At 40.1% G+C, this 27,460-nt stretch overlaps 1 protein-coding gene across 1 annotated transcript in view; it reads right to left on the reverse strand.

Moving 5' to 3' along the window:
* Positions 1 to 342: 342 nt before the first annotated feature.
* Positions 343 to 27,460, reverse strand: part of LOC122777412 (acid-sensing ion channel 1-like) — a 60,870-nt gene continuing 33,752 nt past the window's right edge. Inside the window, exons 3-10 of the mRNA XM_044038639.1 lie at positions 8,566 to 8,716; positions 8,218 to 8,345; positions 5,471 to 5,621; positions 4,841 to 4,897; positions 4,521 to 4,674; positions 3,929 to 4,020; positions 3,738 to 3,817; positions 343 to 2,809 (exon numbers count right to left, since the gene is read on the reverse strand). Of these exons, the coding sequence (XP_043894574.1) occupies positions 2,699 to 2,809; positions 3,738 to 3,817; positions 3,929 to 4,020; positions 4,521 to 4,674; positions 4,841 to 4,897; positions 5,471 to 5,621; positions 8,218 to 8,345; positions 8,566 to 8,716 (924 nt within the window). The 3' untranslated portion in view covers positions 343 to 2,698. The remainder of the gene's footprint in view (positions 2,810 to 3,737; positions 3,818 to 3,928; positions 4,021 to 4,520; positions 4,675 to 4,840; positions 4,898 to 5,470; positions 5,622 to 8,217; positions 8,346 to 8,565; positions 8,717 to 27,460) is intronic.

Genomic DNA, 27,460 nt, shown 5'->3' on the forward strand with positions numbered 1-27,460 from the left:
CATTTTAATTTTTGTTTTTTCCCTTTTGGGGCTCCGTAAAGAACACACTGTACCAAATTTTGACTCCATTGCTTATTTGGAATCTTAAACAACAAAGATTGATCTAATGGTGGCAGAGGAGGAAAAGCCAGGTCAATATGACTTGACCTCTGACGAGGGTCAATAATGTAACAAAGTTTGAACTCTTTTGAACTCTGAGTCTACACTGGTTTATACCAAGTCAGCAACAGCTAAGTATAAATACATGCACAGTAAAGAAGTGAAAATGCTGCATAATCTTACACAATTTCTCCTCCGTTTAGCGGAAAGTGTGACACTGTAAAAGACGACCCAGTGTGACACTTTTTAACTAACCGCAGCTTTTTAATTGCTCATATCATCTCAGTTTAAATGACGACACAGAAGACTGTCATGTGGAAAAACTCTACATATACAGTAAATTAGCATTTAAGCTTTCATATCACAACTGCTGCAAGTTTATTATTTATCCATACATCACCAGACTAAAAACAACCGTTCCTTCATATATCAAAGAAAATTTTGAAAAATGGAGGCACAAATATACACTAAGCTGAGTTTGTTTTTTAAATTTGTATATGTCCTCATGCTGTGGACACTGAAAAACAACAATCCTACACTTATCGTATGAATACAGAGCAAAAATATAAATACATTAGCTGCATACTTGAATACTGCGTTTGATAAATATAATCCATCTACAATATGTACACAGAAACTGAACTGAGACACACACAGCAAGTCCGTATTAAATAAATACAACAAGTACAATATTAAACAGGTAAGTCTTTGCAAATACGTTCATATTATTGTCAAATGTCATTGCAATATATACAAGAAGTTATAGCTGATGGTAGGATTGTGCTTGATAATGACACAACTACACACTGTACAGTTTGTTTTACCCGCTGAATGCTGAGAATGAAATCTGCACCATACTAAGTGTCAATTCACTTGATTGACCTCGATGCTACATCCATGTGTGGTCTGGTTTTAGTCTCTGTTTAATTGTTTCATAACCACGTCTACTTGAATAAATGTTTTTTCAGCTCACAAAGTCGTCAGGACGCTGTCACCCGGCAAAATATATTTAACAACAAAGGAATGATGTCATTAAAAATATGTAACCAAGGGAAGAATGAAAATGTGTTGTTTAAGACAAATTGAACACTTAGAATTGCAGGTCTGCTGTTTTTGATTTCTTAAAGGTTAAGTGTTAATAATTAGTGACATTATTATTTAGCTGGAGAAAAGAATTCCCATCAATCGGTGTGGTTTGCGTTCTTGTCACAATCAGTGTTGTTGATGATGTACAGTCAAAATATTTAACACGGCGGCCGCGTCATAATTCGCATCCGAATTATTCACACAGACCTTTAGAACGTCTCCAAAAGTCTCTAATAAGACCAGAAAAGGTCTTGTCCCTTTTTTGAAAAAGAGTCGCTGGAGGGGTTTAAATACTCATGGAAACAGCTGCAAAATGTGTTCCACCAATTAACGTTCTTCAGAGAGTTCTTCTTAGAGTTCCTGGTAATCTGAAAAGTCCCTAATCTGAAAGTTTTTCCCCAGGTAGTTTTGATGGAAACACACCCGGGAATTTTTCCAATTCCCGGGTAAATGAGAAAAGTTCCTTTGGTGGAAAACGGGGTAATTACTGGTGAGTTTAGACGCCTCCGCTCACCCCTATGGACGAACTATGGTGGCCTTTGCAGACCACAAAGCATATTGTTCTTCGTCGTTTACGTAACAAGCTTCTCTTCAAAATGTCTTTCTTTGGCTGGTAAAAACACAAGATGGCTGCCTCTGTAAAGAAAGGCCCCTTTGCCTAAAGTACATATCAACGGTTTATTCTAAACATACTTATTGGTAGTTTATTTAATATCTGTCAATAAAGCCTCCTAAATGTTACACACAGAGGCTGGATTGGTGTTAATTTTATGGCAAAAATAGTGAAACTCCAGCGTTTATTTTGATTAAGTGTGTTGACGTCCGGTGAATTTCTTAGGGACTAGCTCCTTTTAAACCTGTGAATGGTAAGGATTCATTTATTCACAAGTGGGAAAGAATTTTTTCTTTATACTGAATTTGCTTGTAGATGCATTTCCCATTTAGTATATTCAGCATATACCTGCTATTGTTTGGCTTCACTGCGAGTAAACCAACCAATCGCTATCTTTGTGACCTGAATTAACGGGGAAATTATGTGACTACTTTCAGGAAACTTATCAGGACACTGTGTGCAGATAAGTAGAAAGTCCAGACCTGTAATATAAAGTGTTAGGGCTGAAAATATATACACAGTGGTGACATGCACATTAAAAACAACAACCCTGTCACATAAAATTATTTTACAAAAAATCTCCTTCAAACTGACACCACAGTTGAACTGAATACAGATGAACCTTAGTTCACTTCATGCCTTGATTTACTGAATCTGTCACATGTTGAGTCTGCTGTCCAGATGTTTGTGTGGCTGTTTGAACCACGTATTGTTTCCACCTCGTCGCTGCTCAAACAACATTACTTCACCAGGCACAGTTCAGACGCTTTGTCGCCACAGAAGTCTGCTCCGGCAAAACTGCTTTGAACAAAGCTGTTCATGAAGCCGCTCAGAGATGAGGGAGCGTCTCCTCCTCCTCTTCCTCCTCCTCCTCCTCCTCCTCCTGACAGCTGCAGAGGCCTAGTGAAAATTACTGACATGACACTTGACATCGTCCAAGCTCAGGACTGTTCCCTGGTCAGTGTTGTTGTGCTTCTTATCGGAACAGCGACACAGTTTGTACTTTATCACCTGAGGAGAACAACAGAGCAGTGAAGGTCACCAACACTTACAACATACATGCACACAGTTTATGTGTATGTGTGAAGCCCAGTGATTCCCAAAACTGTACCCCTTCAGACATTTGAAATAAAATCTCACATCAAATGAAAAAATCATTTATTACTCACCAAATAGACCAATTACCTTTTTGTTTTTAAGAAATCTACTGCAATGTTATCTGCCTTTTTCAAAATGTAACCAGGAAGTTTGGATCACTTGCGGTGAATGGTGCAGCCTATATATAACTATAACCACAAGTTTGTATGAAATATTTGTATTCAAATGTTTTGTTATCCTCTTAAAGCTGTAAAGCACACTGGAACTATTCAATTGTATTTGTTGTAAGCTTAATTCCAAAATGAGGGTCAAAATGTTGTTTTTCAGTCCACTCTCACCTGCCAACAATAAGCAGTACTGTCTCGCTGTTTGTTTGTTTGTTTGTTTGGCCTCATGAAATCCAAGGCTAACACTGATGGAATCTACCCATATAAAGGATCGCCATCTGTACATCTTTTCTTATGAAAACTGTACTGAAAATCCCTCCAGATTGTGAAAATTCCCAGGATAATCACAGCAGACATGACCCCATTATTCTCAGTGGCAGCTAAAGCTCTGTTTAAAGTATATTAATTACATTGTATGCAAGTAAGAGTACAAGTAATATTGTACATTATCTGGTTATATTTATTTATGTAGTTTTATAGTTTAACTTTGTTGTTTTCAGTTATTGAATGTCTTGATGAGTGGAGCTCTTTTGTCTCACTCGTATTACTGAGTCTTGTAACGTTTTTATTTCATGTTTTATTCACATTTGATGTGAATAAGCAAATAAAGATGCTATGAGCATATAAAGTGACTTGTATGTCAGTTTCTTAATTCTTGGTGAGAGAAGTCTCACCTCGTAAAAGTAGTCAAACAGCTCCAGAATAGTGAGTATGCTTGCTCCAATAAAGAGTCCCATCTGACCACCAATATCACCTGGGATAAAAAAAAATAATATAAGTATAAGACAATGGAATATTTGATCAAATATCAGGCAAATAACTCATCCACTGTAAAATAACAGAAGTAATAATAATAATAATGTACCTAAAAGTCCAGCCACTTCATAAGCCTTCTTTTGTTCAATCGTCTCGTAGTTGAGAGCCTCAAAAAAGATGTCTAAAACCAGGATATTCTCCCTGTGGAGGAAGAAAACAAGTCAGTCACAACAGTAATGGTCATTTTTACAATTACACAATTCAGTTATTATTATTTATTAAGAAACACTTAGTATCTCTTTATAGGTGCATACAATTGTAATGGAATAAACACAATTTATTAATTGTAAATATGGTTTCTAAAGTTAAATAGGGAGAGCTAAAATAAATAAATTTGGAAAATATTCAATGGCCCACCAAAATCTTAATATAGTAAAAGTGGTTAAAAAATACATACTTGTAGACGACACAAGATTTAGTTGGATTTACCAATTTTGCAAACTTAATAATTTAATTATTTCAATTAACTTTCATCTATACATATTTTAGGGTTAGTGGAAACCTAAATAAAACCTAAAATTTAAATCATTTCTATTTATTTATATCTGACCTTTCAAGGCCCAGCTGCAGTGCCCTCATGGCCCACCGGGGGACTGCGGCATCACCGTTTTACACATTTTGGATGTCTACTTACAACTTACTTAATGTACTGCTCGGATTTGTTGTATTTCTTGGCAAGATATTTGGCCGAGGCCTTGCTGGGGATCTTGACGAAGGACAGCTCTTTGTTGTATCTGGTCATGTTGCACGGCGTCTCACAAACACAGAAGTCGTTGTCTCGTTCCACCAGGAAATCTGGAGAGAGAGAAGAAATGACCTTTGACCTTTGGAACAGCTCAGTGTTGCTGTGACGGCTTAACGCATGTGTGTGTGTGCGTGCGTGAGCACGTGTTTGTGGTGTCTGGCATGAATCACTTCCTCAGAGAGCTAACACCACAGACGTGGACGGAGACTTTCTTACCGAGAGCTGGGTCAGCACATTCCTTGTACAACTCGGGGGTGCAGTACGGAGCGTCGCCTACAGCCAAAGCAACACAAGCTTGTATCAAAAAATGTCCTCCTGCTTTGTTGAAGTGCATGATTGCTGTAACTCTGGTAGCTGATATCAACACAGTAACATCAGGCAACGCTCAAAAGAACAACAAAAACAACGCCACTTTGGCAGGAGATCCATAGATATACTGTATATACTGTATAAGCGGCAGAATATATACCAGTGCCAAAGTCTTTCATTTGTTGTTTTAGCAATGTTAGAATGACCAAAAAGTACAATTATTTCTAAATAATTTGGAAAACATGGCGGCTTCAAAGTGGCACGGTAGCCGTTCATTTTTGTAAGCTTTTCCTGCCAACATGGTAGCGTAAGCAAACCAAGTCACATGACATACAGAGTTTTATTTTGAAATGCTATAGATTATTGCCACAGATTTTGCAGTATCATGAGATTGACTTTTTTTTTTTTCACTTGATCCACTCCCTCCAAACCAGACTAGATACTCAGTCGCCCTCAGGTCATTTGAGTTGAGAGCCCTGTGTGTGTGTGTGTGTGTGTGTGTGTGTGTGTGTGTGTGTGTGTGTGTGTGGTTCCTACCAGGCATGTGCACCATGCGACAGTTGCAGTTGTCCACCAGGTAGCGCGTTTCACAGTCGATGCGACAGGCTGTGATGCTGTAACTGTCAAAGAAGTCTGAATCCATGGGCGTCACCTTACAGTCTCCCCACGGCGGAGGCAGATATATCAGCTGCAATGGCGACACATCGTACATCACTGTTAAAACACTGCAAATCTTTTCTTTGTGCGTTTATCAAAACAGTTAAAATGATTCAACAAACGACAGATTTTTAGTTTTTTTGCATTTTGACAAAATATACCAACTTTTCTGGAAAAGTTTTTCTATTTTCCGTAGTTTTCCTCGGGTTTCAGTAATAAAAAACTGAATACATCATTAATTACTGCTCCCAATATTTTAAAGTCAGGAACTTTATATGCAGTAATAAATTTGTTTTATTTTGATCTTCAAAAAAATGAAAACGGCAAATTTGAATACAAGAGTGAATAAAAAATGAAATGCTTCATTAGTCAAAAGCAGTATAATCTGCCAGATGTGGAGAAATTAATCTTACAAATAAAAAACAATCCAGCAGGGGTTTTAAAATGGACATGTGACTTTAAAAAGATAATGGCTGTTAATAAATGACCAAGTTATAGCCAAGTAACTCGAGAGGGGTCTAGCTGCAGACCTGCACTGTCAGGACCCTTCGTTGAAGACCTGCACTGTGAGGTCTCCTGCACTGTCAGGACCGGAAGTTGATTCGAAGCCTTTCAAAATAAAGGCGACCATACCGGAAGCATATATTCAAAATAAAAGCTAGCATACTTGAAGCACGTATTTTTCGTTCCCCATGTGAAGTGTGAAGACGACGAGGTGGGTAACAGTCAAGTGACAACAACTTTGCGTCATACGAAGAAACAGAAACAGTATTTATTCACTAGAACGTTATGTTGCACACTATATATTGTCCTGTAAAGTTATATTAATTTGAAAGAATCGGGTTTTGGACTTTTGGGTAGTTTTTAGCGTTGTTATCGTATGATAGTGCTCACTGCAGAGATGCATATTTCGATCTTAACTACCGGCACTACGCCGAAAGTTGAACGCTGCAGCGGAATGGGTGCAGGCGAATCAACACTTGTTTGCAGCCAGAGTGAAGATGCCTTAGATTTGAACATGAACAGCACCCAAACTGATGAGACTGCGCAGGAAATGTGAAAGCTGTTTGACACAATGGATCCGAATGAGGAAGAGAGAGAATTAATTCTTGAGCCTATTAAATTTATTTTTTTACCAGATTGAAGATATGTGGCTCTTCTGTGAAGAGATTATGGACAAACGAGGGTACTTGGCGTACTCTGATTACAAAGAGTAGAAAGAAAAATATTGTGGAAAAAGTTGTTGTTGTTGTTAAAACACTAATAATTAAAATCATTAAAAAAACTGCTTAGAAGATATTGGTTATCTGGGTCATGTAACTAGGTATTCAGTAATTCACTTTGAATACACAAAGCTAAGTTCATTTAAAATCATCAACCCTCACACCCTCCATGTGGTTCAACAGCACAAGGTAAGAACGTAGCACAAACAATATTAAGCAATTATTAAATTAATTATGAGGTGTTATAATTGCAAACAAACATAAGATATGCCTATATAAAAAAAACAAGTAAATCAATATGTAAATGGATCCAGCAGTGCAGGGGGCTACATTTTCAATGATAAATAATGGTATAGAAGCAAAGAACAGTCAGCAATAGGTTGGAGTGTAGATGCATTATGCCATCACACATTAAGGTGTATTTACAGAGATGTATTGTTTCAATATGAATTTGTAGTGCAGACTAAACTAACAGCTGTCCTTTTTGTGAATTATATTAAATTAATATATTGCATGTTTTGAGTAGGCTAGTTTGCACTGATTATCTGTAGAATAACCCAAGAAGTGGTCATAACGTTTTGTATTTTCTTTATATATAGATATATCTATATATCTATATATGGAAAGATATACAGGTTTTTTTTTTTAAATCTCTTTCATTAAACACATTGATACACATAAACATATTTACATTGTAAACATAAAATAAAGATCCAAGAAACATTGGGAACGAAAAATACGTGCTTCCGGTATGGTCGCTTTTATTTTGAAAGGCTTCGAATCAACTTCCGGTCCTGACAGTGCAGGAGACCTCACAGTGCAGGTCTGCAACGAAGGGTCCTGACAGTGCAGGTCTGCAGCTAGACTGTCTTGGGTAACTCTGTTATGTAAACATAGAAACACTTCAACTTTGACCTACTCCAACGCTGTCAATTATTTTCATCATCATGACTCCATCAGTGAATTAATCAATTCATATTCAGGTCACATTTTATGAATCCTCTCATTTGAAGTAATTAGATTGTTAAACAAAAAAAAAAATTGCCAGTTATTTTATATCAGTTTTTTCAGTGCTCATACACACAGTTAGTGTTAGTGTCTTGTTAGTGAACTATTGTGTAATTATTAATACTGATAATAACTGATAACCAGCCAAATATTTCAAGTTACTACAAAAGCTAAACATTCTCTAGTTGTAGCTCCTTAAATGTCAGGAAGACATTCTTATCATTTGGATTAATGATCAGAATTTTAATATGCTTGGGTTTTAGATTATTGTTTGGACAAAATTCCACCAGCAAATGCAGTGTTTTTGACAGACTTTTCAATCATTACAATTATTTTTCAATTATTCATCAATAATTGTGCATGTGTATGTGTTTTTTTATCAGTAAAGGTTTGTACCCTTTGCTCTTGACAGGAAACAAATGTCTGGAACCCAGGTGCCACTCCGAACCCAAGCTGGTCAATGAAGGACGGCTCATCCTGACTGTGGATCTGAACTTTGACCCCAGCTTCAAATGATGTCTCATCTGCAGGAAGATGAAGACGGGGAGATGAGTGTGTAAAGTTATTTCTCTAGTGAGTCCAGACACTTGGAAGAGTTTCTTTTCCTCTGAGTTTCACACTCTGAGGGATTAACACACACACACACACACACACACACACACACACACACACACACATATACACACACTGCTGGAGTGTGACAGATAATCAGCTCTGAGTTGAAGTAAATGATGGTCCATTCACCTGTTTCTCCCCAGACTGGCAGATATTCATCTTGTTGAATGTCCAGCATGAGCTCGAGTCCATTACCCATACCTCCCTTGGTGGTGATGAGGGCAGAGCGTCCATCACCTGCTGCATTAAAGGTGTAACACTTCCCATAGCGAGTGAAGACCTGTGACACATTAGACATTTTATTGATATAGGTTTTCTAAACACAAAAAACATTTTTGAGCCTCTGTTAATTAAACCTGAACCACCTGAATAAGAAAGAAATGGTTGAAAAGTCATTTGTAAAGTTATCTTTTTGATTTGGAATGCACATCTTTAAAAGCCAAGCGCTCAGAGGAAGGTAGAGGAGCAGAAAGTACAATGTTTGACTCCAAAATGTGCTTAAACGCAAGTGTAAAATAGCATTAAATACAGCACTCCACCGTGGTATGAAATTACAAGAGGTGAAGTGCCGTCCCTCATCACGTTAGTGAGCTTAACAGCGAGGTTCCACTGGGGGTCAGTGTTCGTCTCTGATATATGCATTTATATGTGAGAGTGTGTTGAAAAATAATGTGCTTGCGTGGCAAAAGATTACCAGGAAGAAAGGAGCGTGATTGGCAGAAAGAGAGGAGAGAAAAGGAGGAGAGAGACAGACAGAAAGAAAGAAAGAAAGAAAGAAGAAGGAAATGAGGAATTCTGTGGGTTACACAATCAAAGCCAGTGAGTTGATGGTGATTGTCTGAATGCTCTTTATTGCACTTATGATGACTCTGATGTTACCATGGAGACCAACACATCCAAGCCAAGAATAATGTAGCCTTAGCTAAAGAGATGCCAAGACACCGGTTGTCAGATTGGAGCTGTGTAAGAAAATGTAAATCACAAGAGCCCACGTGACATTTTCATGCAGACCATAAATAGAAGGAAACCTAATTAATATGGAGATTTCTTTAGCGGAGAGTTAATCTCGCTTTAGAGCTTTTAGTGTCGCGTGAGTCACATGAACCTATGAGTGAGTGAGTGAGTGAGTTGAAGGGTGGTTTGGAGCAGACTATTTATCAACACTACGGCACAAAACCTCATATCTACGGTTTAAAAAAAAACAAATGAGCAAACAAAACAACCACACCGTTGTTGAGACAGAGTTCGGGTTCTACCAAGGGCAGTTTAAACATTTTAGTCATCCATCATGTGAAGTCCGTTGATGCAAACATCAATCTGAGCAGCGGGAAAAAAACGTTCTGCACTATCAAGAAAGGCAAATGAAAGGCAAATCACAGAGGGAAAATTATTTTTCTTCGGAGGAGGATTGTTTGTAGGGTGGCACGGTGGAATGGCGGTTTGCAATGGTGCCTCGTGGCGTTAGTTTAAGGCTGCTAACATTCTCTTCCCTCCTCCCTGTGACGCCACATTTTCAAGTTTTGGCGAGGAGACATTTATCCACCATATCACAGCTTAAACTCAGCAGTGGCTCTACAACATGACAGCCAATGCAGGCTATTACCGGGGGCCCCTCAGCTGATTACATTAGTCCACAGCAACAAACACATTTAGATGTTATTATATAACTATGTACAATAACACCATGGTTGTAAAACCCTTTACTAGGTTGTGTTTTATGCAGGTTTACCTTGGGCCCCCAAATTCAAAGTCAACATGATTGTGTATGTGTGTATGTGAAGGTGTCAATGACAGAGAGGGTAATCAAAGCTCTACTCACGCTACTGTATGAATGTATGAAGTAAGAGTTTATCAGAGCTCTCACACACACACGTTTCAATAAGTTCAATAACACACACACACACACACACACTGAGAAGTGATAAAACACACCACACATAAATTAGTAATCTATGAATGGATGATGCAAAGGCAGATTGCGCTGCGTAGTCCATCCACACAGCTGCTTATCAGCCAATCAGAGAAAAGTCATCACTTCCACATTATATCACATAATTTATCATAATAGCTGCTTATTAAAGTGAAAGTTTCAAGTGTAAGAGTTTGCCTGTTTTTTTTGTTTTTTTTTTTACTGAAAAAGGCAAAAATAAAACTATTTATTTGGTTTCTCTTTTATAGGATTAACATCTTATTTTTCAAACACGAACCAACTCCCACCCCCATCTCACTCCACACTACGTTCCAAACTGGAGAGCCCTGAGTTTAACCATTAGAAAGACAATGCCATCAGTGTTTATGTTGTGCACGTGGCTGCAAATTAAGTAACATAAATGAAAGAGGACAGATTTCATTCATGCATGGTCAGAAATGCGGCCACATGGACTCTCAAACCACCTCCTGATGTGGTTTTTGTGACTGGATCCAAGGACACACTCGGTGTGGTCTGGACAAGAATGTAAAACCATGCTGTACTCCAGGTGCTGGTTTGTCTCAGAAGTGTTGCTTCATTAAAACCTCTCCTCCCACACCTTTCTGACATCATAATTAAGAGCGAGGGGCTGTGCCAACTTCTGTAACTTCCCGAACGCTGACGTTCACACCCACCGGTGTTTCTATTATTATCTGATCTAAAGTTATCAACCTGCTGCAGGTGGCCTTCTCCGCACAGTCAACCATATGTGATGGTGACAGTATGTGAAGCCTGGGGGCTAAATAAACATCTGTAGGAGGAAACCCAGCTGTCTCCGTGAATGAAAGCATAAATGTGTCAAATCATACAGTGCATGTACTCGCTGTACTTCATGAATAAACCAATCCTTACAGTACAAAGAGGGTGGAAGTGACATAAAATGTGCAAGAAGGGCATTTGATGTTGAGAGGTGTGTGATCGATACGCAGCTGTGAAGGTGATGTTAGGTCATACTAGTTTAATAGTTAATGGTGTAACAGAGGTAGGAGTTTTAAAGAAAACATTCAACATGCATAATGCACACACACACACACGGCACATATACTGCGGCTGCACGTTCCATTTGTCATGATGAATGAATAAATCATTGCCCACATATGGAAAATGTTTCCTGCAGCGGACATAAGAGACACAAGGGACCGTAATTGTTCAAATAAGTGTCACAAAGGGCAAAAAGGTTCTGTTTAGCTGTGAAATGCGACACATACAGTATAATCTTTTACCTCTAGCCACCATCTAGAGGTAAATAAAAAAAAAAGTACAGGCTGTAATCTTCAGAGCTACGTGATCAATAAAAGCTGCCACTCACACACAATTTCCCATGTATTGAAAAGCACTCAACAGAGCTGTGCCGCCACTAATCGTTACGCGCGTCGCTATGCAGATCTGTTTTCACAGCAACACTTGATTCTGAAAGAATATCTAAATCACAAATCCATGCACTTTGCCATCCATTTAACAAGGTCTTAATACAGTTTTGCAAACTGCGAGCTACTAAAACACGTCTCAGCAGGGTAAGTTCAATCCATTAGTGCTCTGTTGTTTTACGGGGATGGTTTCCGAGACTTTAAAGCTGTCTGGGGAAAGTGCAGACACTTTCGCTGTTATTATGGTTCATGTTTAAACGCTCGTCACAGAGGGAGCTGCGATGTAAATGCAACAGCAAGTTGACAGCAGCCCAGTGGCGAGCGGCGTTTAGAAAAAACCACAGTTGTTGCGTTCTGTTGTGTGTGTGTGTTATGTAATTTAGGACTCGTAATTCAACAAGGATTTTTATCTGACCGGGGAAAAATGGAACATTTCACACTTTACTGAGTGCCTTCATACATGAATTCACATTCTGAACATGAAGGGATTAATATTAATAAGAAGAGTCTGCAGCCATGTTAGTGGGCAGAGGTGGAAAAAACTCAGAATATTAAGATACTCACGTACTGTGCTTGTGCTTAAAGGCAATTTTATTGACGTATTATTCTTACATTTTGTTGTTCGTGTTGTGGAGAAACTAATTGACAATGTAGACAGATGTGAAGTATTTACAGTCTGCCCCACACCAGAGGAGAATTGGCCAGATTTTGGTTCCGATCTGGCTCTTCCTACAATCGTGGGTGTCTTCTGACATTTTAGGCTGATTTAAACAGATTATCTTAACAAATGATCCTGTTGTGTGAGGGATTAACAGACGCGATTTTAACGTCAACGGACGCGTCAGAGTCTTCCCCAAATTGTAAGTATTAAACATGTTTGATAGTCACGACTGAACAGTGATTGGGGGCGTGAACCCCGCAGTAACCAATGAGAGCGAGTTGACCGAGAAACGGATGATTCCGTCTTCTCTCAGCCAGTTTTTTGCATTTCTCAGCACAAAACATTGCGCGCACACAACAGCTATTAACTGACAACACCGACAGTCCTCCTTCATGTCTGTTTATATTCTGAAGTCACGTTTAATCATGCAAGTTTCTGTGATCCCTGGAATCTCCTCCCTGAAATCGTGTGTGGTCCTGTGTTTTGACATGATTGTCTAGTCTGTGCTTTCTCAGCATTAAAACACCGAAAGTCTGAAAATCCTCTCGTGTGGAGCAGGCTTAAGCTATTCATTTTATTTTACATTCATTTACATGTTACACAGCAGTGGAGCAACAGTCAAAATAGCCTCCCCTGAGCTCAGATGTGACCACCTTTTATACACCAACCAATGTCTATAACATTGCTGTGATATTAAGAATTCTTTCCCACAGTCCAAATGTTCACCTGTTTCTGTGATAAAACGCTTTAAGGTCACCATGTTCTTGGCTCATATTTCAGGTCAAAACATTGTCTCCATCCAACAGTCTGGCTAATGACATCATTTTAACACTCATCACTTTGAAGACGAGAAAATATTCTTCCTGGGTCCAGTGAGTTCAGCTCCTTGGTGTGTTCTCTGACCTTTGACCTTTTCCTATATAATTTTACCGTCACAAGAGGAAAAATATTGAACTTTGTAACAAAATATAGATTTTCTGCAGCAAGTGCAAAATGTGCTGATAACACATCTTCAAATGTACTTGTGTCGACTTTTAAACTTTACCTTTATTATTACCTATGACTGGTCTTTTCCATGTCTGACAATATATCATTTATATTTATACAATAAAATCAATATTTGCACATTGTGGATGCTTAAGCACTGAGACAGTATTGCACAACAAATTGCACTTTCCATTCTACAACACTCGGCCCTTTTGTGTATAGCACTGGCTTTGTTTTATTTATTTTCTATGCTTCGAGTTAAGTTTGCGATCTAAACTAAAGTAAAATAAAAGGAACAAAGTAAAAATTTCACTGCCCAGTGTAACCACTTGCTGTGTACATGACAATCCTTGAGTTTCAGCAAAGCAAATAATATCCATGAATACAATATTGAAATGCTGAACTTATTTGGTCATAAAAGTTTTGGGCAATTTGAAACATTTACCTGGGTCTAGTGTCATTATTCATAATCTTATAATCTCAAAAAGATATGTGTGAAATAACAATTTTCTATGTTCATTTTTAAGTATCAAAACTCCCCTAATTTCCTGTAAAATAAATAAATAATGACTTGGTTAATTGATCATGTATATTGGCATGGAGATCAGATTGGTGTGGGTGTACGTGGGTGGAGTCAAACACACCTGTGCAGCTCCGTATCACTGTAAACTCTATCACACTAAAATTCCAAATCTCACACAGGATTTCAGCACAAAGGTTAAAAAAACTCCTCTATACTCACTTCTGAATGGAACGTATGGAACGAATGGAAATACAAACTATAGGCAGCAACTGAAAAATCCAGAGGCACATTATGAGCAAGAGCGTGTAGTAATGATGCCCAGGAATCCAGGACGTGGAATCAAACCCAGAGTCAGTGTTTGTCAAAATAAGGTTGCGATGAGAGGAGGGCAAATATAGGTAGAGAAGAAACTCCTCAAAGAGTGCGGATAACAGAAAACTGAAAACTTTCTCAATTAGAGAGACAAGACAAAAAGACCAAAAACACCACTATGATCCTGACTGAAATATCTCAACAACTGTCAGAGCAGTTGCCGGGAACATTTGTGCACACACACACACAAAGTTTCCTCTGGAGGTCGAGCAAAATGAAATACTTGAACCACTCAGTGACATTCTCTTATACAGCGCCATCATGAGGTTCATGATGAAATTGAGTCTAATGATTCAGTTACAGCTCCAAATGCCAGCATTATAAGTCACTAGTGAGTGTATGTCGCATATAAAGCGACGTCATGGCCGTTGCATGCAGCCGTGCTATGACGACTCCTCCCACGTTGAGGAGGTACTATAGAAATGCAAAACAACACCAAGCCGAGTGGAGTCATGCCGCGCCGAGTCGTGCTGGAACTGTATAGTGGAAACGCGCCACAAGACACTGCAGTCTGTGTCGCTGCATTTCACAATCACATTCGTGAGAAGCCAAAATTGTGATTGAAATACCATTGTGAAGTCCTTCTGAACGTCCAGGTGTGTTTTTCGCAGTAGAATCCACCTCTGAACGTTTTCATGGGCACGTCGTCTTGGTGTTTTCAGCCGTAGTTGCTGCCGTGCGAAGATGTCTCTCGTTTAACTCGCGCCGTGTGCTTCTTCTGCCTTTCCTGCTCCGTCTTTCCTGACGTAAAAAGGCATGGCCCCGTGTGTTTATCGACAAGAAAACAAAAAAACTGCGATACTGAGGAAACACAAAGAAGGTCATGTGGATCTTAAAAGAGTAAACTGTGCGAAATGTCCTGTATCGATCATAAATGTAAAGAAGCAGAACTATTGTGCTTCTCGCCTCAAAGTCAAACTAATGTGCATTGATCAAGATCAAGTCGAGCGCATCGACTCGTGGATGACAGCATGGTGCAGCACAGGCTTGTGTAATGATTAAGTGTGAATGGCACGTCCTCCTAATGTTATTTGCCATCGAGAAGAAAGCTGGAGATGTTAGCCAAACTTTTCCCAGTGCTTGAGGAAATTGGGTGTTGTCGAAAAGCCATTTAAATGTTAGAACTCAATATGCTATCATCGGCCTCTCTCCAACCTCACCTGCTGCTTTATAGATAAAATATCATAAAACCTCCTCCAGCGTTGTGAGGGGAATTTTTTATCTGTCATATATTTGGGTTTTTAACCTCTAGCGACCACACAATAAAACATTTTCTTCCTCCCTGGTCTGAGTTGCACTTCCCCTGTTCCCAAGTGCCTCCTGAACTATGATGTTGTTTCCTCTGTGGACTCCTCTGCATCTCCTGCCACGCTACCTCACCCGCCCCTGCTTCATTTGATGAATATTTCACAGGCCAGCAGAGACAGTTCTTCTCCTCCTCTCTCATCTTATTCCCAGACACCGGGCACACTCTCAGTACCTATCACCCTCAGAGTCCATACGGCATCATCGCGGCGGCTGAGGAGTAACTCAGGAGACCGGCGGAGAGTGCGTAGCATATCATATGAAGGAAAAAAATGGGACGTGTGCATTCACTGATGTTATAAATGTTATAAATAAAAGTGCTGCCTCTAAATCAGAACAATGCTGATCACTGCAGGATGGATTGAGGAACAAAAACAGGTCAAATCAGGACCACGTATGTGTTGAAATACTTTATGGAAGCAAGTTAGATCCATTATTTTCTGGAGCATTTTTTTACTGTATTGCTTAAAATCCTCTTCATACCCCGATTGTAACCAATTATGCATTGTCACAGAAATAAAAATATTAAATCACCAGCGGAACAGAGAGGCCTGTAAAAACAACATCCAATCATATTTAACGGCCCAAATGAATCAATTGGATGGTGATGCATCAATCAAACTGCCATCTGCCCCCCCATCCCCCCAGGCGCATAACCCTCTTCGTGCACTAATCGCACATGCTCAGAAGACAACACCAGAGCTAATGCTAGCGTGCTAAATCCAACGAGACAGAAAAGGTGCCAACGACAGGTAAATGAAAGACGTTTTTTGGGGAAAGCTGCTGTTAAGAAAAAGGCTGATGCAGAGCGATCCAAGACCAGAGTGAACATCGGTGCTGCGTGTGTTTATATATTTAGGCTTTAAAAAAATGTGTGGTTTTTTTCATCTTCTTATGTGTTGTTGAGTGAAAATTGTGATTCATTTTAAATCAGATTTTTAGTAATGATTTAAAGTATAGCAATAATTATGCAGAATCTGATTTTAAATATTTTGAGTAATTTTTGCTCAGGTGTGTTTATATAGTTGGTGAAAATTCAAGATTTTTTATCACATTGTCTAGGTTGTGCTGAAAAAAAGATATAAGACACTCTACTGTATATTGCACATTCTTATAGCTTCTGTATATGCTGTACGTTTTAACATAGTAATGGAAAAGGGTCTTGTAAGGGTTAACAGCAAAATATCCTCAAAGTGAAAAGAAAACAAATTCTGTGGAAAATATGGTATATACCTGTGACAATTAGTCACTCAGCTGTTCTTCATAATTAACAGTTGATATCACCAATTATGCTTAATAATGTCAAACATTCTCAGAATGTCTGTTTCTCCAAATGTGACGGGTAAATGATTTCATTGTTATATACAACATTGTAAATGTCAACAGGAAATATTACAAGCTGCAATAAATAACTGTTTGCAATATGTTTTAGGTTTTTGAAACCTCAAACAAAAACAGAAATTAAAAATCACAAGACGTTTAGAAGGGAAATGTCTCTATAGTATAGCTATAATCACATATTTAAATGTATTTCTGACATATACTGTGTTACAGTATATAAAGTAGGAAAAAAAATAGTAACTCAATGTTATGTTCCACCCTTAAAACCTTGCATTTAGAAAACAACAGCAACAGAAAATCAGTTTTATTAACTAGAGAAATATAATTTAAGCAGAAATTTGTACTTCTATCGTCGGAATTATAAATTATTGGCCATTTGACGGCCATTTTCTATGACAGTGATTCTAATATTATTGGATTGTGGTGACATTTAAATGAAAATAATATTTAATTGCGGCTCTAAAACCCCCTCTACTGAAAGGCCACTTTATTTGAAAGTGGCACCGTCTTTTCGTGCCATTTAGACGAATTTGGAGCCAAACATCAAACAGTGGTGAATAAAAGAGCGATGTCCTCTGAGGACAAATGCTGGCGAGTCACAACAGAACAACATAATAACTGATCATGTAGTGGCAGAAGAGCCAGCGGGAAACTCTCTCCCTCTGAGGACAACTAATTGTTGGTTTGCAATCTCTCTGGTGGATGGTCTTGCAGTAGCTACACACTCACAGCCTGAGGGAATGTAGCCTGTAATTCCTCCCACCTATAACTGTTATTCTCTTGGTGAGGAGACGGGGGTTCTTTTTGCTGAAAGCCTGCTTTAAAACTGAAAAATGACACTTTTAAAATTCCTCCAGGGCAGAATGTTCCCGGTGAATAATGGACATGGTCATATGAGGTTTGGATGGGCAATATAAATGTCTTAAAACGGCGGCATCGCATTCATTTACGGCTTTTCAACCTTCTATAGAGACTCTGCCAGTTAGCAGACGCCTGCTTAGTCAACCTGCACGAGAACAGAACAAGAGAAGACTAGATGATAAATAGCTGCTCAAAGGCGAATAGTTCAGCTCTTTTGAAGTGTGGCTGTACTGTATGTGGTATTGGCATATTATCACCGCTTAAAATGAAATACTCACTGTACCGCACCAAAGTCAATAAAGAAAATCAACATTTCTACATCATTGCACACAGGAGTTGCTCCTCTCAAAGGTATGTTTTTGTTTCTTTGTTGGTATTTACTTCTCTACCAAACAAGGCAGCGGTAAAACAAGCAACTCCTCTGTGTTCCTGTCAAATTGCTGATTCTCTTCATGGACTTTACAAATGTCACTTTCCAGTCAGGAAACTGGGGAAAAGCAGCAAATGTATTATTCCTAAGACATCACAGATTTAAGCAGGTGTAGATTTAGTTAAGTGGCTTCAATCTGTTCTGTCTCTGTTGACAGTTATCAGAGCGATCGTTGGTGGTGTGTACGCATCAAGTCAGAGAACAACAATCCGTTTAAGGCACTAAAACATTCACCATCAGGCAGTTATGTGATGGAGTTATTGCTTACAACTTGCAAACCCCTTCTTTCCTCATCTTCCCCTTGTGCCCAGATATGCAACAGGACCATATGGGACGTTAAAACCTCCACTGCCTGCCTTTTCGCTCCATGTCTCAGGCATCACGGTCGCCTACAAATCTCCCGCCTGCTCACGTGAGTGTGCCAACCATGGTCAAAGCCCACGTACGCTCTGTGCTGTGAGAGGACAGAGACAGAGACAGAGACAGAGAGCCAGCAGCCTGTAGCAGCTAGGCCTGTTGTAACTCCAGTGTGCACCACTCGTCCCTTTGTCCCACACAGCTGAGCAAACATTGAGGAACAAACAGCCCCAGGCCCTGTCAAAGGGGCTTTGACAGGAAGATGCTGAGATCAGGATGAACTACGATTAAATCCTCCTGTGTCGAGTGTGACCGCAGCGTTTGAGAATGTAGAGTCTACAGTGTTGCTTTAAAGACCATGCAGTATAGAATCTGACTGACATAATAACAGACATAAAAACAACAACAGTATAGAATCTGACTGACATAATAACAGACATAAAAACAACAACACTGGTGGTGCTCTGAGACTTGGCAAATACCTATGACGGAAGGTGCACTGACACCAGCCATTCTTAACCGAACCGCAGCTCGTTTGCTCGGAAAGTCCAGTTCGTTTGGGGAAGAATGAACGTGCAACCGAACTCTGACGTGCACCAAAGAAGCGAACTCTGGTCCACGTAGGTCTTGGTTTGCTTCAAGCGACTACGCGCATGTAGAACCATAGACGGTAGAAATGTCTCGTGGACCGACTTTGATAGAAATATGGTCCATGTTTTGCTCTCAAGTGGAGGGAGGTGGGTTTGAAAGCTCACCTGAACTCTGGTGCGGACCAAACCAAGTGAACTCCGGTCTGCCTGAAAATGTTCGGTTTGATTGCAAGTGAACTCTGGTGCGGTTCTCCTAAAGTGGGAGATTCAAACGGAATATCAAGCGAACCCAAGAGAGGAAGTGAGGATAGCTCGCTGCCTCACCTTCTTCTTGTAAAAAACCAATCAGGTTTGAATAGGAAAAACAGAAACCCCAAGACTGCATAAATTTGATGTTGGTGTTTTTTGGCTAAAGGGATCAGTTTTCAGTCCTGGCCGATCGATGAGCTTGTCCCAAACAAGCAGCTGTTTTAACTGTGTGATGTTGTCCAGGCGGTTCGGTCCACTTACTAAAGTGCAGTTTGAAAGTGAACCAAACTAAATGAAGGTGTGAAATATTACGGCATTCTCCGCCCAATTGAACCGAGTCCCCTGCGCTATCCTGGTGTGAAAGCGCCCTAAGATTGGAAAAGCCTCCAAAAGCATCCTACGGTAAACGTCCACATTTAGATCTCCTGTCGCCTGCACTGCACACAGGAAGTGTCGAGACAGACAGAGGCAAAAGCAACATTGAGCTAGTAAAGCGAGGCGGCTGCCTAAAAAACACTGAACGTTTCAGAAGTGAATCCTACTTCTCAAAAACCTCAGCTGTCCAGCAGTTTGATTGGATAAAAGCCTTTAAACCCCGCCCACCGCTGACCTGCTGTTGTACACACACACAGAGCCTGTTTTCAGATGAAGGACACAGCATATAAATAATATATCATTTCTCTTCATGGAGAACAGACAGAGGCAGAATAATAACATCATCAACAACAAAAATAACCAGAGGTTACACACTGCAACTTCAAGTCAAGAATAAAACGACATAATTGCAGTATCAATATGAGATATATGATGACAAGAGGAGGGAAATACAGAAATCACCAGAAACCAGATGTGATATTGTGGCAAAGAATTCAGTCTGGAACTAAATCTGACAACCAGCGGATAGAAACTGCCGCCTTGAGCTTTCCTGCAGGCTACAGTGACACCTGTCTGACAACAGCTGAGAGGTGGCTACTCTCCTGTTTCTAGCTGTTGCTGTCGCCTCTGTCCTGCAGCACTGCTGCGCTCTGTTTTGAGTAAATTTGAGTAAGTTCATTTAATAAAAGTTAACACAATCAGGGCATCGGTTGTTAGCTTTGACAGCACGCACCACACGGATGTTGAGCGGCAGTGCCGTGGAGGATTTGGAAGTGCAAAACACGGTAATGCAAAGACGGTGTCAGCTTTGGGACGAGAGAATGTGTGAGCGCATGAGTAATATTTTACAGCCTCTGAGACGGTGGCGTTCCCAGCAGTACAGCTCTGTTTCACTGTGTCATCTCAGGGTGTCATGGATGAAAATATATCTTTTTCCATAAGCGTGGCCATAGTGACTCATCACAGGTGCCCCTTAAACATAAAAATATGGACGTTGGTCTGCACTACCTCCTGTAATTAACCATCAGATCCTCAACGGGGTGATGCGAAAGTAAAGGCTGTCTCAACATCTGCTTCTTCTTCATTTCGAAAAAAAAAAAAAAACCAGTTTTTTTTTAATCACATCAAACTCATATCCAAGGGAAAACTAATTAACTTAAATTGATATGTACATATCTGGAACAAGTTAACTTATAAGTTATTCATTACTGTGAAGCTGTGTCAGGGAACTATGGTGGCCTTCACATACCAGAAATGATGTTGTTGTCTGTCAGAGGATGAGGTTTCCATGGATATGGATGTTTTAAATTTGGTTGATGCATTGGGTTTATGTGAACTATATGTTCTGATTACTGTAGAAACGTGGAACTGCAAGTAAAGAACCTAAAGTAAGAACCTTTTATACATATTGTATAAAAAAACAAACCTTTTTGTTATGTTTATGGAAAGTACTGTAAATTCAATTGCTGCCAATGAATGAACCCTCCTAAAATGTTACTACATATGACGTTTTCAAATTGTATAACCCAATATAGTAAATCATGTGTAGGACTGTTCATGTGTATCCAATCTTATTATAAGGCCTATTTCAATAACCTAATATCAACACTATGTACTGTATATATACACATATGTATTTTTTTTCTGTTTGTCTTTTGACTGCTCCTTCTCAATGGGCCGCCACAGCAAGATTTTTACACCGGATACCCTTTCTGACACAACCAACCCATTTATCAGGGCTTGGGACCAGCACAAGGAGTACACTAGAGCCCCTTTTCTGCCTATGGTTCCAGCTCGACTCGACTCGTGGGCGGAGTCATCACTGCACGGCTGCATGAAACTGCCGTGACTTTGTTTTACGTGCGACAAACACACAAATGAGTGACTAGTGACTTGTAAAGCAATTGTTTTCAGTGTAACTGAATCATTAGAATCAGTTAATTAAAAAACATTATTCAGTACTTCCTCCATGACCGGAGCACAGCCTCCGTCCGACAGCAGTGCTTGTCGCTAAATACACCTCAGCCCGTTTGGAACCTCGTCAGAGCAGGTACTAAAAAAAGTACCAGGTACCAGGTTCTATGCTACTGGACATGCAAAATAACCATGCCGTGCTAAGGCGAGCCGAGCTAGTGCTAGGTATGCGCCATAGGTGTGGCCTCTCTGTGCCTCGGGTCAATTTAGAGTGTTCAATTAAACATGAGCAGGTTCTTAGCCCAGCCAACCGGCAACCCTTTGGTCACAAGCCAAGTTCTCTTTCCACTTGGCTATGTGGGCTGCTCCTTACATTTCTACACCATACATGTAGCAGAATCTACTTTAGATCTAATGTAAACAAAGTATGTGACACTTTGAGCAGTATGAACAAAGCAGCCACACTGCAGTATACTCCAGCCCGATGATGACAGGTCACTACAGTTCATTTTAAATTACTCCCCAGAGTCAGATGATTGCACGTCCGTCTGGCCGCAGGGAGCGGGACAAAAGGTTTTGCCGTGAATTACACATGATTAACTGAAATGGCAGGAGTTACACCTGGAGCATATAATGATTACGTATCGTTTACGTGCGCGTACACAGCGAGAGGACAGTCTCTATATCAGCCAAGAGTGTTCGACTGTTTGTCCGAATATCTTTGGCAGTCTCCTTGGTGCATGTCTAATCATATGCAGAGTGTAATAATGAGCTGTATCACCCTGTGGCAGGAGGGAGGAAAATTCATTTAGGACAGCCAAAAGCCTGTCACCCTGCATTTCACCTGACACCTGACTTGAACTCAGTAATGGCCTGTGTAAGAAGACTCCTGAAATTGTGCGGTTCACTTTGTTCTCATGATTGACGCCGACTCAAATCAATTATATCTTCACTACTCTCTTAATGAAATTGTGTGTCATGCCTACATTCATTTTAATTAGATTCTCTGAATGTGTCATATGAACAAAACCCAGATGAAATCTGATTTATGAGAATCCACAACAAGCTTTTTTTTCCCCCCAGATGACGTCAATACGACTACGTTTTCATTTAAAATTCTGCTTTCAGATGAAAACGCTCTGCTTTACTCTTCACAACAATGATGAAAAGAAAGAGCAAGGATTTCTTTAATCAGACCAACGACAAGGTAAAACTGAAACTGAAAGTTCGCAATTCAATAGAGCTTAATAGTTGAACCACAGCTGATGAGGGCCATTCAAAAAAATAAGCAAATGTGTGGATAACTGTGTCGTCTTTGAAGCCTGTACATATTAAACTGTATCCCTGGAGCTTTTTTTTTGAATGAAAACACAATTTTTAACTTCTCTACTGCATATACCCATTTCATATCCACAAGCATCTTTGCTTAAAATAGCCCATCGCTGTTATCCAGAGCAGAATTGATGTGTTTTTAAAACAAAAACAGAGTATGCACAGATGCAGCAACTGTTCCTAATATGTGCCGCGAAAGCCAGGAAATGCTCACCTCTCCTTTGTCGGAGGCAAGAGTCAGACAGCGTCTTAGGAAAGACGCTGCATAAATAAGTCAGACACGCTACTATGTTCTGTGTGGAGATGAAGTATGGACATATGGTAATGTCAGAGAATAACAGTTACACATACACGCACAGATGCACAACAAGGACACGGTGACGGATGGTGCATGACATACATGCGTCTCCATTCCCTCTGGACAGCCCTTGTGAAACTCACACACATACAGTACTCATGGTCTTGTTGTATAATAGAGCACTCGCGGATTCATTTTGGGAATAGTGGCATGACTCAACATCTGAGTGGCTGTAATAAAGCGCTTCAGTTGTGCAGGAGGAATTGAGACGAGGTCGTACAGATGATCTGCTTGTGGTAGTCCGGCTGAAACCGGACATTTTGAAATACATGTAAATATCTTAGTTTGAATGAAATTGTACTCAATTCTTACATTTCTCAAAGTTACACTAACACACCTGGATAATGCGATTAGGAGTCGAATTACATTTGAATTTACACGTTCAGTCAGGCCAGAATTGGACTGAGCAAACTGCTCATGCGCCACAGTCATTCCCCTTAAACCCAGGGAAATAGTAGACGCTGAATTGAAGCTTAAAGGTGAGATTGAATGCATGTATTAAACATATATGTTAGTTATGGAGGTCTACTTACATATATTAACTGGTTTTCGTGATTAAAAACCTCCTAATTGCTGCAAAAGAGCCGATCAAAATATCTCCTCACTGACGCTCTCGTCAGCTGCGCTGTTTCAGACCAAAACCACACCCCCAGAATGTGGACTGTGTTGTGATTGGCCAGCCAACGAGAGCTTTCCCACTGTCCTGTGATTGGCCAGGTACCTGGAAGTGACGTAATAGATAGGCCAGCTCTCAGATACACAGCTCCCCCTCTGGCACGGTGGATGCTCTGCATCTCAGCAGCTACAACGAGAGTAGTTCTTCTTCTTCTGCGGTTGAATGTACGCAACCGGATGTGCCCGGACTAGTGCCCGCACCAGGAGGCGCTACCGTGGTGAGGATTTCTGATGACGACATCAAATTAAGGAAGTGCCGATCCACTTCGCAGAGCCCAGGAAAACAATACAACACTATTTTCTCAGCAGTGGCTGAACTGTTTGTTCTGAAACTTTAGGGTTTCATAAACGAGGTAATGACGCAGATACACACACAAACGCAGCGTTAATTGGAGCTTCCGGTCTATGTGGGCTTTAAGCATGGCATGATCCATGCTGGTACATTATTTAGACTGACAACGACACCAGAAATATGCTCTGTCAGCTTAAAGAATTGGATATTTTAAAGTGCATGCATGGTGGGAGACTGCGAATGGCACTCGACGTGCTAACAAGTATAAGAGCAAGCTAAACAGGAAAGTAGGCCTCTGTTGGAGGCTTTTATTCTGAAAATAATGCCTTTAATGTTGTAATGGTGTTTGACTTACTGTCCAGTTCCTTATGTGGTAAAAGTAGAACACATTCAGTGGAATTCCTGGGTTACAATCATCATCATCATCAACATCTACCGCTTTACCCTCCACCAGAGGGTCACGGGGGGTGCTGTGCCAATCTCAGCTAATCATTTATAGTTATTTTAAGGTCAATTCAAAAGGTTCATTCAAAATTTCATGTTTAAAGCCACTTTTTTTTCTTACGTGCAAAAAATTCCCTTCAGCCAATGAGTAATCATTTGAAACATTTGTGATTGGAAGAGGGCATATCACCACGAAGCGTAGCAGAGGCTGACGCACACAGTCAATAATTTGATCCCACACTAGCGTTGTACCTCTACGATTCAATTTTCTTTAAATCAAAATTGCAATACGACGCAATATTTAAAACAATATGTGAAAAATGACCATTTTAGATTAAATAGTGTGCTGGCCTGTGCACATCATATGCTACAGACTGAGCAAAACATCTTTGCTTCCCACATATCTGCACAAATAATACAAAATAATCACAATTAGATATTTATTCAAAATCTTTCAACCCTGTACTTAACATACTGACAGTTTGCAGCCTCCAGCCTTTGGTTAGTGGCCAATGTGATCACCAGGGAGAACATCCCAACAGAGGAGAAGGACAAAGTGCTCACCCTCATTAATAAGAAAATATCAAAAGACAGATCTAGGCGCTGCTGGGAAGCATTTCCTGCTGTAGAGGAGCACCTCTCCACTGCTGTGCAGCTAACAAAGGCCCTTTTTCATGAAATGTCTGTCATTTTGCAATTCCCAAAATACCACCCGGCAAAGGTGGGATGAAGGTAAATTAATGAATACATTCATTATAAGGACTCCTGTCACTTTTTGGTGCAAATTAGAAGTCGGGAAATCTGTCAGGAGGGAGGGAAAAAAACCCTCCTGCGGCGTTTCCCCTGGAGTGAACCTCCTCCATGTGACAAATTTCACACTCTGCTGGGAGAAATCCGCTGAGGCTTTAGATTTCCCGGCCTGTCACATGCTGTTGCTGAATACCAGGAGATTAATTCTTCTCGCAGATAGTGCATGTGAGCAACTCCGACTTTCAAACATGCAGCGCCGGCTCCCGTCGCCACCTGTGCAATCTCAAAGCGACAACAAGGCCAGATTCAAGCTGCGAGGCAAGATAACACACTCGCACAAAGGTCAACGTGACAAAAGAGAATATCCCGCTTGTCGGATAAATCGCGTACATGTAGAACATCCGGGTCAAGCTCATTTAATGACCTTTAGGTTAAATTAAATGAATAAAAAGGAATAATTGCATTTTTCTTGGTACTTCAGTACAGTTACAGTGATCGCGAATCCACACGGAAACCCAACGTTCCCTTTACAATCTTTTTCAATCTTGAAAAGTTGTCTGTAGACACAGCATTGTTTCAAGAATTGTCTTCACCGATATGAAACCCCCTCAAAACGACTCTATATGCTGTAATATATATATGCTGGCGCTGTAACGCTGCCACAGAAGGACATTTCTATAAATTTTTGGATTCTAAATGACTCATTTCTTGTCTCAAATGATCTTAACACTGCATCTCAGGACACATGAACAGACTGATTTCAGGTTTTTATGTGTTTCCTCTGCCAGATATGTCCTGGCAAAATGCATTCTGGGATACATGGCTTTCCCAAGTATACACTCAAGTCACCACCCGATGCACACTTGGTAAAATGGGCGGAGCGAGAACACTTCAGGGTATGAGAACCGTACTCGCTGCTTGTGTCTACTTGTGAATTGGAACAGTACTTGGACCGAGGCTGATGACGTTTCACAAGCACGGGCGCACGCATGTGGCATGTGGCATTTTGATATTGTTTTTGAGATGAGATAAGTGTTAAAAGACTTAAAATATGCATTTCTAAACTACACATGAACACCCTCTGGTTATTTAGGATACTTTCTGTGTGTGTGAAAATCAAAGTTTTATTGTAGGGCTTCAAAGAATGAGCATTGTTTAGCGATTCCTTTTGGTGTGGTGCACAGTGTTTCAATGAATGGATCCTTTTTTATTTGTCCTCCTCCTCTTGTGTTTGTCTTTGGTCTGTTGGACGGATGTGAGTGCGTGTATTTGGGTGATTCAGATCCAAATCAGTTAGAGTTATAAATCAAATTTAAATGAAACCCTTTTGTGGACAAAAAAGACTTTGATAGCTTAACTGTAGAGGGAACTTGAAAACAGAAAAATATACAAAAAAATCAGAAGAAAATGATGTGAAGAGGACTCTTTGTAGTCGTCCCGAGTAACTGCACAGTGGTCAGTCACTCTGCGTCACACTAAAGGATGGGGAATCATGGCAGAATACTCTTACTGTGTCACCACGTCAGGTCAATTTTAAGGTTAGTTGTGTTGCCTGTGAACTTTAGAGCGGAACGGTGCATTTTGCAAATTGCTTCTGACCTGCCAAGCTTCTGCTCTCTCTTGTAAAAACCCCTCAGTTTTGCCAAACGTTTGATTTACAGTTTACATGTGGGCATGCACACTCTCCACCTCGGCTTTGCTTGTTGTGCACAACCACAACAAACATAAATTAGGTCCAGTTTAGGAGGGGAAATAAAATGAACATAATTATAAAATAATTGGGTCTGTCACATTCCTAAATAAATGCATAAAACATGTAATAATTGATTAGATTCGGATTTTATTGATGCAAACCGCACCCATTCACAGCTG

This window comes from Solea senegalensis, linkage group LG11, assembly GCF_019176455.1.
Source record: "Solea senegalensis isolate Sse05_10M linkage group LG11, IFAPA_SoseM_1, whole genome shotgun sequence".
Taxonomy (NCBI): Eukaryota; Metazoa; Chordata; class Actinopteri; order Pleuronectiformes; family Soleidae; genus Solea; species Solea senegalensis.